The sequence below is a fragment of the Heterodontus francisci genome, unplaced genomic scaffold (assembly GCF_036365525.1).
Source record: "Heterodontus francisci isolate sHetFra1 unplaced genomic scaffold, sHetFra1.hap1 HAP1_SCAFFOLD_1056, whole genome shotgun sequence".
Lineage (NCBI taxonomy): Eukaryota > Metazoa > Chordata > Chondrichthyes > Heterodontiformes > Heterodontidae > Heterodontus > Heterodontus francisci.
The window spans coordinates 82,521-95,958 of NW_027140829.1; the positions used below are offsets into that span (position 1 = coordinate 82,521).

General features: G+C 51.7%; 1 protein-coding gene across 1 annotated transcript in view; it reads left to right on the forward strand.

The window, feature by feature from the left end:
- LOC137361231 (beta-adrenergic receptor kinase 1-like) overlaps positions 1–13,438 on the forward strand; it is a 174,289-nt gene that overhangs the window by 82,168 nt on the left and 78,683 nt on the right. The window contains exons 11-12 of the mRNA XM_068026137.1: positions 4,245–4,372; positions 8,250–8,344. Of these exons, the coding sequence (XP_067882238.1) occupies positions 4,245–4,372; positions 8,250–8,344 (223 nt within the window). The remainder of the gene's footprint in view (positions 1–4,244; positions 4,373–8,249; positions 8,345–13,438) is intronic.

Here is a 13,438-nt window from a genome sequence, read left to right on the forward strand (position 1 = left end):
ACACCAGTCAGTGTACAGATATCACCCTGAGAGAGAGGGGACTGAGAGACACCAGTCAGTGTACAGATATCACCCTGAGAGAGAGGGACTGAGAGACACCAGTCAGTGTACAGATATCACCCTGAGAGAGAGGGACTGAGAGACACCAGTCAGTGTACAGATATCTCCCTGCGAGAGAGGGACTGAGAGACACCAGTCAGTGTACAGATATCTCTCTGAGAGAGAGGGACTGAGAGACACCAGTCAGTGTACAGATATCACCCTGAGAGAGAGAGGACTGAGAGACACCAGTCAGTGTACAGATATCACCCTGAGAGAGAGGGGACTGAGAGACACCAGTCAGTGTACAGATATCACCCTGAGAGAGAGAGGACTGAGAGACACCAGTCAGTGTACAGATATCACCCTGAGAGGGAACTGAGAGACACCAGTCAGTGTACAGATATCACCCTGAGAGAGAGGGGACTCAGAGACACCAGTCAGTGTACAGATATCACCCTGAGAAAGAGAGGGACTGAGAGACACCAGTCAGTGTACAGATATCACCCTGAGAGAGAGGGACTGAGAGACACCAGTCAGTGTACAGATATCACCCTGAGAGAGAGAGGACTGAGAGACACCATTCAGTGTACAGATATCACCATGAGAGAGAGGGACTGAGAGACACCAGTCAGTGTACAGATATCACCCTGAGAGAGAGGGACTGAGAGACACCAGTCAGTGTACAGATATCCCCCTGAGAGAGAGGGATTGAGAGACACCAGTCAGTGCACAGATATCACCCTGAGCGAGAGAGGACTGAGAGACACCAGTCAGTGTGCAGATATCACCCTGAGAGAGAGGGACTGAGAGACACCAGTCAGTGTACAGATATCTCCCTGAGAGAGAGGATCTGAGAGACACCAGTCAGTGTGCAGATATCACCCTGAGAGAGAGGACTGAGAGACACCAGTCAGTGTGCAGATATCACCCTGAGAGAGAGGGACTGAGAGTCACCAGTCAGTGTACAGATATCTCCCTGCGAGAGAGGGACTGAGAGACACCAGTCAGTGTACAGATATCTCTCTGAGAGAGAGGGACTGAGAGACACCAGTCAGTGTACAGATATCACCCTGAGAGAGAGAGGACTGAGAGACACCAGTCAGTGTACAGATATCACCCTGAGACAGAGGGGACTGAGAGACACCAGTCAGTGTACAGATATCACCCTGAGAGAGAGGGACTGAGAGACACCAGTCAGTGTACAGATATCACCCTGAGAGAGAGGGACTGAGAGACACCAGTCAGTGTACAGATATCACCCTGAGAGAGAGAGGACTGAGAGACACCAGTCAGTGTACAGATATCACCCTGAGAGAGAGAGGACTGAGAGACACCAGTCAGTGTACAGATATCACCCTGAGAAAGAGGGACTGAGAGACACCAGTCAGTGTACAGATATCACCCTGAGAGGGAGGGACTGAGAGACACCAGTCAGTGTACAGATATCACCCTGAGAGAGAGGGGACTGGGAGACACCAGTCAGTGTACAGATATCACCCTGAGAGAGAGAGGGACTGAGAGACACCAGTCAGTGTACAGATATCACCCTGAGAGAGATAGGGACTGAGAGACACCAGTCAGTGTACAGATATCACCCTGAGAGAGAGGGGACTGAGAGACACCAGTCAGTGTACAGATATCACCCTGAGAGAGAGGGGACTGAGAGACACCAGTCAGTGTACAGATATCACCCTGAGAGAGAGGGGACTGAGAGACACCAGTCAGTGTACAGATATCACCCTGAGAGAGAGGGGACTGAGGGACACCAGTCAGTGTACAGATATCACCCTGAGAGAGAGGGACTGAGAGACACCAGTCAGTGTACAGATATCACCATGAGAGAGAGGGACTGAGAGACACCAGTCAGTGTACAGATATCACCCTGAGAGAGAGGGACTGAGAGACACCAGTCAGTGTACAGATATCACCCTGAGAGAGAGGGACTGAGAGACACCAGTCAGTGCACAGATATCACCCTGAGCGAGAGAGGACTGAGAGACACCAGTCAGTGTGCAGATATCACCCTGAGAAAGAGGGTCTGAGAGACACCAGTCAGTGTGCAGATATCACCCTGAGAGAGAGGGGACTGAGAGACACCAGTCAGTGTACAGATATCACCCTGAGAGAGAGGGGACTGAGAGACACCAGTCAGTGTACAGATATCACCCTGAGAGAGAGGGGACTGAGAGACACCAGTCAGTGTACAGATATCACCCTGAGAGAGAGGGGACTGAAAGACACCAGTCAGTGTACAGATATCTCCCTGAGAGAGAGTGGACTGAGAGACACCAGTCAGTGTACAGATATCTCCCTGAGAGAGAGGGGGACTGAGAGACACCAGTCAGTGTACAGATTTCACCCTGAGAGAGAGGGACTGAGAGACACGAGTCAGTGTACAGATATCACACTGAGAGAGAGGGGACTGAGAGACACCAGTCAGTGTACAGATATCACCCTGAGAGAGGGACTGAGAGACACCAGTCAGTGTACAGATATCACCCTGCGAGAGAGGGACTCAGAGACACCAGTCAGTGTACAGATATCACCCTGAGAGAGAGGCGACTGAGAGACACCAGTCAGTGTACAGATATCACCCTGAGAGAGAGGGGACTGAGAGACACCAGTCAGTGTACAGATATCACCCTGAGAGAGAGGGGACTGAGAGACACCAGTCAGTGTACAGATATCACCCTGAGAGAGAGGGACTGAGAGACACCAGTCAGTGTACAGATATCTCCCTGAGAGAGAGGGGACTGAGAGACACCAGTCAGTGTACAGATATCACCCTGAGAGAGAGGGGACTGAGAGACACCAGTCAGTGTACAGATATCACCCTGAGAGAGAGAGACTGAGAGACACCAGTCAGTGTACAGATATCACCCTGAGAGAGAGGGGACTGAGAGACACCAGTCACTGTACAGATATCACCCTGAGAGAGAGGGGACTGAGAGACACCAGTCAGTGTACAGATATCTCCCTGAGAGAGAGAGACTGAGAGACACCAGTCAGTGTACAGATATCACCCTGAGAGAGAGGGGACTGAGAGACACCAGTCAGTGTACAGATATCACCCTGAGAGAGAGGGGACTGAGAGACACCAGTCAGTGTACAGATATCACCCTGAGAGAGAGGGACTGAGAGACACCAGTCAGTGTACAGATATCACCCTGAGAGAGAGAGACTGAGAGACACCAGTCAGTGTACAGATATCACCCTGAGAGAGAGGGGACTGAGAGACACCAGTCAGTGTACAGATATCACCCTGAGAGTGAGGGACTGAGAGACACCAGTCATTGTACAGATATCACCCTGAGAGAGAGGGGACTGAGAGACACCTGTCAGTGTACAGATATCACCCTGAGAGAGAGAGACTGAGAGACACCAGTCAGTGTACAGATATCACCCTGAGAGAGAGGGACTGAGAGACACCAGTCAGTGTACAGATATCACCCTGAGAGAGAGAGACTGAGAGACACCAGTCAGTGTACAGATATCACCCTGAGAGAGAGGGGACTGAGAGACACCAGTCAGTGTACAGATATCACCCTGAGAGTGAGGGACTGAGAGACACCAGTCATTGTACAGATATCACCCTGAGAGAGAGGGGACTGAGAGACACCAGTCAGTGTACAGATATCACCCTGAGAGAGAGAGACTGAGAGACACCAGTCAGTGTACAGATATCACCCTGAGAGAGAGGGGACTGAGAGACACCAGTCAGTGTACAGATATCACCCTGAGAGAGAGGGGACTGAGAGACACCAGTCAGTGTACAGATATCACCCTGAGAGTGAGGGACTGAGAGACACCAGTCATTGTACAGATATCACCCTGAGAGAGAGGGGACTGAGAGACACCTGTCAGTGTACAGATATCACCCTGGGAGAGAGGGACTGAGAAACACCAGTCAGTGTACAGATATCACCCTGAGAGAGAGGACTGAGAGACACCAGTCAGTGTACAGATATCACCCTGAGAGAGAGGGGACTGAGAGACACCAGTCAGTGTACAGATATCTCCCTGAGAGAGAGAGACTGAGAGACACCAGTCAGTGTACAGATATCACCCTGAGAGAGAGAGACTGAGAGACACCAGTCAGTGTACAGATATCACCCTGAGAGAGAGGGACTGAGAGACACCAGTCAGTGTACAGATATCCTGCTGATTTAGTGATGTTGGATTTTCTGTGCCTTTCTCACTAGGTTGTGACCTGCTGACACTGATACAAGGCAGCACCTTACTGGAACCAGAAGCTCGATTTTTTGCAGCCGAGTTAGTTCTTGGCTTGGAGTTTCTGCACAAACGCACCGTTGTACACAGAGATTTAAAGGTATAATGTTAGACAGTGGGAGTATTGCATTTGACTGGGTGGGATATTGTAGGGAACGTGTAGTGAGAGAGAGAATGAGATTACACTGGTCACTGCACTGTCGGAGGGTCAGTGCTGAGGGAGTGCCGCACTGTCGGTGGGTCAGTGCTGAGGGAGTGCCGCACTGTCGGAGAGTCAGTCCTGAGGGAGTGCTGCACTGTCGGAGGGTCAGTAATGAGGGAGTGCTGCACTGTCGGAGGGTCACGACTGCGGGAGTGCTGCACTGTCGGAGGGTCAGTACTGAGGGAGTGCTGCACTGTCGGAGGATCAGTACTGAGGGAGTGCTGTACTGTCAGAGGGTCAGTACTGAGGGAGTGCTGCACTGTCAGAGGGTCAGTACTGAGGGAGTGCTGCACTGTCGGAGGGTCAGTACTGAGGTGGTGCTGCACTGTCAAAGGGTCAGTATTGAGGGAGTGCTGCAGTCGGAGGCACAATACTGAGGGAGCGCTGCACTGTCGGAGGGTCAGTACTGAGGGAGTGCTGCACTGTCAAAGGGTCAGTGCTGAGGGAGTGCTGCAGTCGGAGGGTCAATACTGAGGGAGTGCTGCTCGGTCGGAGGGTCAATACTGAGGGAGTGCTACACTGTCAGAGGGTCAGTACTGAGGGAGGGCTGCACTGTCGGTGGGCCAGTACTGAGGGAGTGCCGCACTGTCGGAGGGTCAGTGCTGAGGGAGTGCCGCACTGCCGGAGGGTCAGTGCTGAGGGAGTGCCGCACTGCCGGAGGGTCAGTACTGAGGGAGTGCCGCACTGTCGGTGGGTCAGTACTGAGGGAGTGCTGCATTGTCAGAGGGCCAGTACTGAGTGAGTGCTGCACTGTTGGAGGGTCAGTACTGAGGGAGTGCTGCACTGTCGGAGGGTCAGTACAGAGGGAGTGCTGCACTGTCGGAGGGTCAGTGCTGAGGGAGGGCTGCACCGTCGGTGGGTCAGTACTGAGGGAGTGCTGCACTGTCGGAAGGTCAGTACTGAGGGAGTGCTGCACTGTCGGAGGGTCAGTACTGAGGGAGTGCTGCACTGTCGGAGGCCCAGTACTGAGGGAGTGCTGCACTGTCAGAGGGTCAGTATTGAGGGAGTGCTGCACTGTCGGAGGGTCAGTAGTGAGGGAGTGCTGCACTGTCGGAGGGTCAGTACTGAGGGAGTGCCGCACTGTCGGTGGGTCAGTACTGAGGGAGTGCGGCATTGTCGGAGGGTCAGTGCTGAGGGAGGGCTGCACTGTCGGAGGGTGAGTACTGAGGGAGTGCTGCACTGTCGGAGGGCCAGTACTGAGGGAGTGCTGCACTGTCGGAGGGTCAGTACTGAGGGAGTGCTGCACTGTCGGTGGGAAAGTACTAAGGGAGGGCTGCACTGTCGGTGGGTCAGTACTGAGGGAGTGCTGCACTGTCGGAGGGTCAGTGCTGAGGGAGGGCTGCACTGTCGGTGGGTCAGTACTGAGGGAGTGCTGCACTGTCGGAAGGTCAGTACTGAGGTAGTGCTGCACTATCGGTGGGCCAGTACTGAGGGAGGGCTACACTGTCGGAGGGTCAGTACTGAGGGAGTGCTGCACTGTCGGAGGGCCAGTACTGAGAGAGTGCTGCACTGTCGGAGGGTCAGTACTGAGGGAGTGCTGCACTGTCAGAGGATCAGTAGTGAGGGAGTGCTGCACTGTCGGAGGGTCAGTACTGAGGGAGCGCCGCACTGTCGGAGGGTCAGTACTGAGGGTGTGCTGCACTGTCGGAGGGTCAGTACTGAGGGAGTGCCGCACTGTCGGAGGGTCAGTACTGAGGGAGTGCTGCACTGTCGGAGGGTCAGTACTGAGGGAGTGCTGCACTGTCGGAGGGTCAGTACTGAGGGAGGGCTGCACTGTCGGTGGGCCAGTACTGAGGGAGGACTGCACTGTCGGTGGGCCAGTACTGAGGGAGTGCTGCACTGTCGGAGGGTCAGTACTGAGGGAGTGCTGCACTGTCGGTGGGCCAGTACTGAGGGAGGGCTGCACTGTCGGAGGGTCAGCACTGAGGGAGTGCTGCACTGTCGGAGGGCCAGTACTGAGGGAATGCTGCACTGTCAGAGGGTCAGTACTGAGGGAGTGCTGCACTGTCGGAGGGTCAGTAGTGAGGGAGTGCTGCACTGTCGGAGGGTCAGTACTGAGGGAGCGCCGCACTGTCGGAGGGTCAGTACTGAGGGAGTGCCGCACTGTCGGTGGGTCAGTACTGAGGGAGTGCTGCATTGTCAGAGGGCCAGTACTGAGGGAGGGCTGCACTGTCGGTGGGCCAGTACTGAGGGAGTGCTGCACTATCGGTGGGCCAGTACTGAGGGAGGGCTGCACTGTCGGAGGGTCAGCACTGAGGGAGGGCTGCACTGTTGGAGGGCCAGTACTGAGGGTGTGCTGCACTGTCGGAGGGTCAGTACTGAGGGAGTGCCGCACTGTCGGTGGGTCAGTACTGAGGGAGTGCTGCATTGTCAGAGGGCCAGTACTGAGGGAGGGCTGCACTGTCGGTGGGCCAGTACTGAGGGAGGGCTGCACTGTCGGTGGGCCAGTACTGAGGGAGTGCTGCACTGTTGGAGGGTCAGTGATGAGGGAGTGCTGCACTGTCGGTGGGTCAGTACTGAGGGAGTGCTGCACTATCGGTGGGCCAGTACTGAGGGAGGGCTGCACTGTCGGAGGGTCAGTACTGAGGGAGTGCTGTACTGTCGGAGGGTCAGTACTGAGGGAGGGCTGCACTGTCGGTGGGCCAGTACTGAGGGAGGGCTGCACTGTCGGAGGGTCAGCACTGAGGGAGGGCTGCACTGTCGGTGGGCCAGTACTGAGGGAGTGCTGCACTATCGGTGGGCCAGTACTGAGGGAGGGCTGCACTGTCGGAGGGTCAGCACTGAGGGAGGGCTGCACTGTTGGAGGGCCAGTACTGAGGGTGTGCTGCACTGTCGGAGGGTCAGTACTGAGGGAGTGCCGCACTGTCGGTGGGTCAGTACTGAGGGAGTGCTGCATTGTCAGAGGGCCAGTACTGAGGGAGGGCTGCACTGTCGGTGGGCCAGTACTGAGGGAGGGCTGCACTGTCGGTGGGCCAGTACTGAGGGAGTGCTGCACTGTTGGAGGGTCAGTGCTGAGGGAGTGCTGCACTGTCGGTGGGTCAGTACTGAGGGAGTGCTGCACTATCGGTGGGCCAGTACTGAGGGAGTGCTGCACTGTCGGAGGGTCATTGCTGAGGGAGTGCTGCACTGTCGGTGGGTCAGTACTGAGGGAGTGCTGCACTGTCGGAAGGTCAGTACTGAGGGAGGGCTGCACTGTCGGTGGGCCAGTACTGAGGGAATGCTGCACTGTCAGAGGGTCAGTACTGAGGGAGTGCTGCACTGTCGGAGGGTCAGTACTGAGGGAGTGCCGCACTGTCGGAGGGTCAGTACTGAGGGTGTGCTGCACTGTCGGAGGGTCAGTACTGAGGGAGTGCTGCACTGTCGGTGGGTCAGTACTGAGGGAGTGCTGCATTGTCAGAGGGCCAGTACTGAGGGAGTGCAGCACTGTCGGAGGGTCAGTACTGAGGGAGTGCTGCACTGTCGGAGGGTCAGTACTGAGGGAGGGCTGCACTGTCGGAGGGTCAGTACTGAGGGAGTGCTGCACTGTCGGAGGGTCAGTACTGAGGGAGTGCTGCACTGTCGGAGGGTCAGTACTGAGGGAGTGCTGCACTGTCGGAGGGTCAGTACTGAGGGAGTGCTGCACTGTCGGTGGGCCAGTACTGAGGGAGTGCTGCACTGTCGGAGGGTCAGTACTGAGGGAGTGCTGCACTGTCGGAGGGTCAGTACTGAGGGAGTGCTGCACTGTCAGAGGGTCAGTATTGAGTGACCTTCGATCTCGTCTTGTCGCTCCCTCCAGCCCTCGAACATTGTCCTCAGTTCCAGTGGCCACCTCAAGATCTCGGACATGTGCCTCGCCTGTGATTTCTCCAAGACCCTGCCGACGGCTACAGTGTGAGTAGAGAGCTTATACCCCCCACCGGGCTCGCCCACCCTACTCTGCACGTCCCCAATCCATTCTCACCCCGTCTTCGACTCCCCCTCAACCTCGCCACTGGCACAGGCTGTGTTCCACTGTCTCTCCAAAGTGATGGGTGGTTGTAACAGGAAAGGAACTTTGCCTTTAGGAGGCTGAGTGGGGGTAAGGGTCAGGGACTGTCCCTTTAAGAGGCTGAGTGGGGATAAGGGTGAGGGATTGTCCCTTTAAGTGGCTGAGGTAGGGTCAGGGTCTGTCCCTTTAAGAGACTGAGGGGGGATAAGTTTCAGGGACTGTCCCTTTAAGCGGCTGAGTGGGGATCAGGGTCAGGCATTGTCCCTTTAAGAGGCTGCGTTGCAGGGTAAAGGAAATGTGTGGAAAACTTATGTCTGACACCAAGAACTGAGTACTACAGAAAACCGAGGAGTATAAAAAATGGAGTGAATAAATCAAAAAGGAAATTAAGAAAGCAAAGAGAGGGCACGAAAGTATATTGGCAAGCAAAATTATGAGTAAGAGTATAATAAGGAGAGGGCAGGGCCCATAAAAGTTCGAAACGCTAATCTATGTGTCGGGCCGGAAGATGTGGGTATGGTTCTTAATGAATACTTTGCGTCTGTCTTCACAAAAGAGGGAGACGATGCAGATATTGTCGTTAAGGAGGAGGAGTGTGACATATTGGATGTGATAAACATAGGGAGAGAGGACGTGTTACTGGCATTCACATCTTGAAAGTGGATAAGTACCCAGGGCCAGATGAAATGTACCCCGGGTTGTTCAAAGAAGCAAGAGAGGAAATAGCAGAGGGTCCGACCCTCATTTTCCAGTCCTCACTGGCTGCAGGTGTGGTGCCGGAGGATTGGAGAACTGCTAACGTTGTAACTCTGTTTGAAAAGGGAGCAAGGGATAGACTGAATAATTACAGGCCAGTCAGTCTAACCTGAACTTGGAAGGGTACGTGGCATTGAGAAAGGACAGGACGCTAGGAAAAGGTGGAGGGATGGCTGCATTCATTCATGATGGTATTCGCACGTTAGAGAGGGATGACCTAAGTTCAGGACACCAGAATGTCAAAATGGTTTGGGCAGAGATGGGAAATGATACAGGCAAGAAGTAACTTGTGGGAGTGGAGTACAGACCCCCTAACAAGTAACCACATGGTAGGATGGGGCATAAAGGAAAAAATAATGGGTGCTTGTCAGAAAGGTACAGCGATAGTCATGGGGATTTTAATCTACATATAGACTGGATAAATATGATGGGCTTTGATTAGCACATGGGAGTATGATATTATTGCTATCACAGAGACATGGCTGAGTGAGGGGCAGGACTGGCAGCTCACTATTCCAGGGTTTAGAATCTTCAGGCGTGACAGGGGAGGGGGTAAAAGAGGAGGTGGCATTGCACTGTTGATCAAGGAGTCAATTACTGCAGTAAGGGGGGACGATATTTTAGAAGGTTCCTCAAATGAGGCCATCTGGGTAGAACTTAAAAACAAAAAGGGGGCAATCACTTTACTGGGAGTGTACTACAGGCCTCCAAACAGTCAGGGAGAGATAGAGGAGAACTTATGTAGGGAAATCTCAGAGAGTTGTAAAAATAATAGGGTAATAATAGTAGGGGAATTCAACTTCCCCAATATTAACTGGCATAGTCTTAGTGTGTGCTCTGCACTCCTTTGGACCCCACCAGGAAGGCCGAGGGGGGTGGTTTTGACGCTTGGGCAACTCACAACCTCCATACATTCCGCCCTGGCATGCGCCATGGAGAGGTCACTCCATAGTCGCCTCACAGCGACCAAAACAACACGGAAGGCGGCAGTTACGGGTTATAAGCACAGCTCAATTGGCGTAGAGATTGGGCACCACGGGTTGGATTTGTCGGTGGGAGAGGTCATCGCATCTCACTGGACAGCTACCGCCCGCCTCAAACCGGGCAGCCCCCCGGTCAGTAAGGTTCTGTCCCGCCACAGTCCACCTGCTTCAATGGGTGCTTGGAGCTCAGGGTCATTGCCCGACAAGTGAGCAGGCTATTCTAGATTTGGTGTTGTGCAATGAGGTGGGATTAATAAATGATCTCATTGTTAAGGATCCTGTAGGGAAGAGTGATCATAGCATGCTAGAATTTCAAATTTAGTTTGAGGGCGAGAAACTGGAGTCCCACACGAGCGTTCTGGAGTTAAACAAAGGTAATTACATTGGCAGGAGGACAGATTTGGCCCTAGTGGACTGGGCAGGAAGACTAAAAGGTAGGAGAGTTGATATGGCAGATGTTTAAGGAGATATTCAATTTATCCCAACTAAAATATATTCCAGAGAGGAAGAAAGATTGTAAGAGGGGGAGAAAAACATCCATGACTAAGCAAGGAAGTTAAGGATAAAATAAGGACAAAAACTAAGACATACCATATTGCAAAGACCAGTGGCAGGCTGGAAGATTGGGAAACTTTTAAAGATCAATAAAGGGTTACTAAAAAAGTAATAAAAAGAGCAAAGGTAAATCATGAAAGAAAACTAGCGCAAAATATAAAAACGGATAGCAAAAGCTTCTATAAGTATATAAAAGGGAAGAGAGTAGCTAAAGTGAATGCTGGTTCCTTGGAGGATGTGACTGGAGAGTTAATAGAAGGGAACACAGAAATGGCAGAGATACTAAATCAGTATTTTGCCTCAGTTTTCACGGTGGAGGACACTAGTATCATCCCAATAGTAACAGGTAATGCAGAGGTTATAGAAAGGGAGGAACTTAGAACAATCATCATTACTAGGGAAAAAGTACTGAGCAAACTATTGGGATTGAAGGCAAACAAGTCCCCAGGGCCTGATGGCCTACATCCTAGGGTCTTAAAGGAAGTGGCAGCAGAGATAGTGGATCCATCGGTTATAATATTCCAAAATTCCCTGGATACGGGAAAGATTCCAGTGGATTAGAAAAAAGCTAATATAACACCCTTATTCAAATAGGGAGGGAGGCAGAAAGTAGGAAACTATCGACCAGTTAGTTTAACATCTGTCGTTGGGAAATTGTTAGAATCCATTATTAAGGAAGTAAAAACAGGACATTTCGAAAGTTAAAATGCACTCCATCAGAATCAGCATGTTTTTATGAAGGGTAAATTGTGTTTGACTAATTTGCTAGAGTTCTTCGAAGCTGTAACAAGTAAAGTGGATAGTGGGGATCCTGTAGATGTAGTATATCTGGACTTCCAGAAGGCATTTGATAAGGTGCTACACAAAAGGTTAATACACAAGGTAAGATCACATGGGTTTAGGGGCAATTTATGAGCTTGGATAGAGGATTGTCTAACCAACAGAAAACAGAGAGTCGGGATAAATGGGTATTTTTCTGGTTGGCAAGATGTAACTAGTGGGGTGCCACAGGGTTCAGTCCTCGGGACCCAACTATTTACAATCTATATTAATGACTTGGATGTAGGGATAGAAGGTACTGTAGCCAGCTTTGCAGATGACACTAAAATAGGTGGGATAGTAAGTAGCAATAAAAAAATAAGAAATTTACAAATGGATATGGATAGGTTTGGTGAATGGGCCAAAATTTGGAAGATGGAGTTTAACGTGGATAATTGTGAGGTTCTCATTTTGGTCGGAAGAATAGAAAGGCAAATTATTATCTAAATGGAGAGAAACTTCAGAGTGCTTCAGTGCAGAGGGATCTGACTGTCCTCGTGCATGAATTGCAGAAAACTAGTTTGCAGGTACAGCAGGTAATAAGGAAGGCAATGGAATTTTGACATTTATTGCTAAAGGAATAGAATATAAAAGTAGGGAAGTGTTGCTGCAACTGTACAAGGCATTGGTGAGACCGCACCTGGAGTATTGCGTACAGTTCTGGTCCCCTTACTTGAGGAGGGATGTAGTTGCATTGGAGGCAGTTCAGAGGAGGTTCACTAGATTGATTCCAGAGATGAGGGGTTTGTCTTATGAGGAGAGATTGAGCAGTTTAGGCCTTTACTCTCTAGAGTTTAGAAGAATGAGAGGAGATCTAATTGAGGTACATAAGATGATTCAGGGGATTGACAAAGTAGACGTAGAGAGGATGTTTCCTCTGGTGGGGAAATCTAGAACGAGAGGTCATAGTTTTAGGATAAGGGGTAGCAGATTTAAAACAGAGATGAGGAGAAATTACTTCTCTCAAAGGGTCGTGAGTCTGTGGAATTCACTACCCCAGAGTGTGGTGGATGCCGGGACATTGAGTAAATTTAAGGAGGAGATAGACAGATTTTTAATGATTAATGGGTTGAAGGGTTATGGAGAACGGGCAGGAAAGTGGAGTTGAGGCCGAGATGAGATCAGCCACGATTGTATTGAATGGCAGAGCAGGTTTGAGGGGCTGAATTGCCGACTCCTGCTCCTAGTTCTTATGTTAAGTGGACTGATACACCGCACCAAACAGCACGACCAAAAAAAGGAAAGAAGGTACCAGCCCTTCGTTTTGCAAGCTGGAACGTCAGAACTATGTGTCCTGGCCTGTCGGAAGACCTTACACAAATCAACGATTCTCGGAAGACCGCCATCATCAACACCGAGCTCAGTAGACTCAATGTGGACATTGCAGCACTTCAGGAGACACGCCTCCCCGCGAGTGGATCTCTAGCAGAGCAAGACTACACCTTCTTCTGGCAGGGCAGGGATCCTGAAGAACCAAAACAGCATGGAGTGGGCTTCGCCATCAGAAACCCCTTGCTCAGCATGATAGAGCCTCCCTCAAATGGCTTGGAACGCATACTGTCCATCCGACTGCTCACCACCTCTGGTCCAGTACACCTACTCAGCATCTATGCTCCAACACTCTGCTTCCCACCTGAAGCTAAAGACCAGTTCTACGAGGAACTACATAATATCATTAGTAGCATCCCCAACACCGAACACCTGTTCCTGCTGGGGGACTTTAATGTCAGGGTTGGGGCCGACCATGACTCATGGCCCTCCTGCCTTGGGCGCTATGGCGTTGGAAGGATGAATGAGAATGGACAGAGACTGCTGGAGTTGTGTACCTATCATAACCTCTGCATCACCAACTCGTTCTTTCACACTAAACCCTGTCACCAGGTT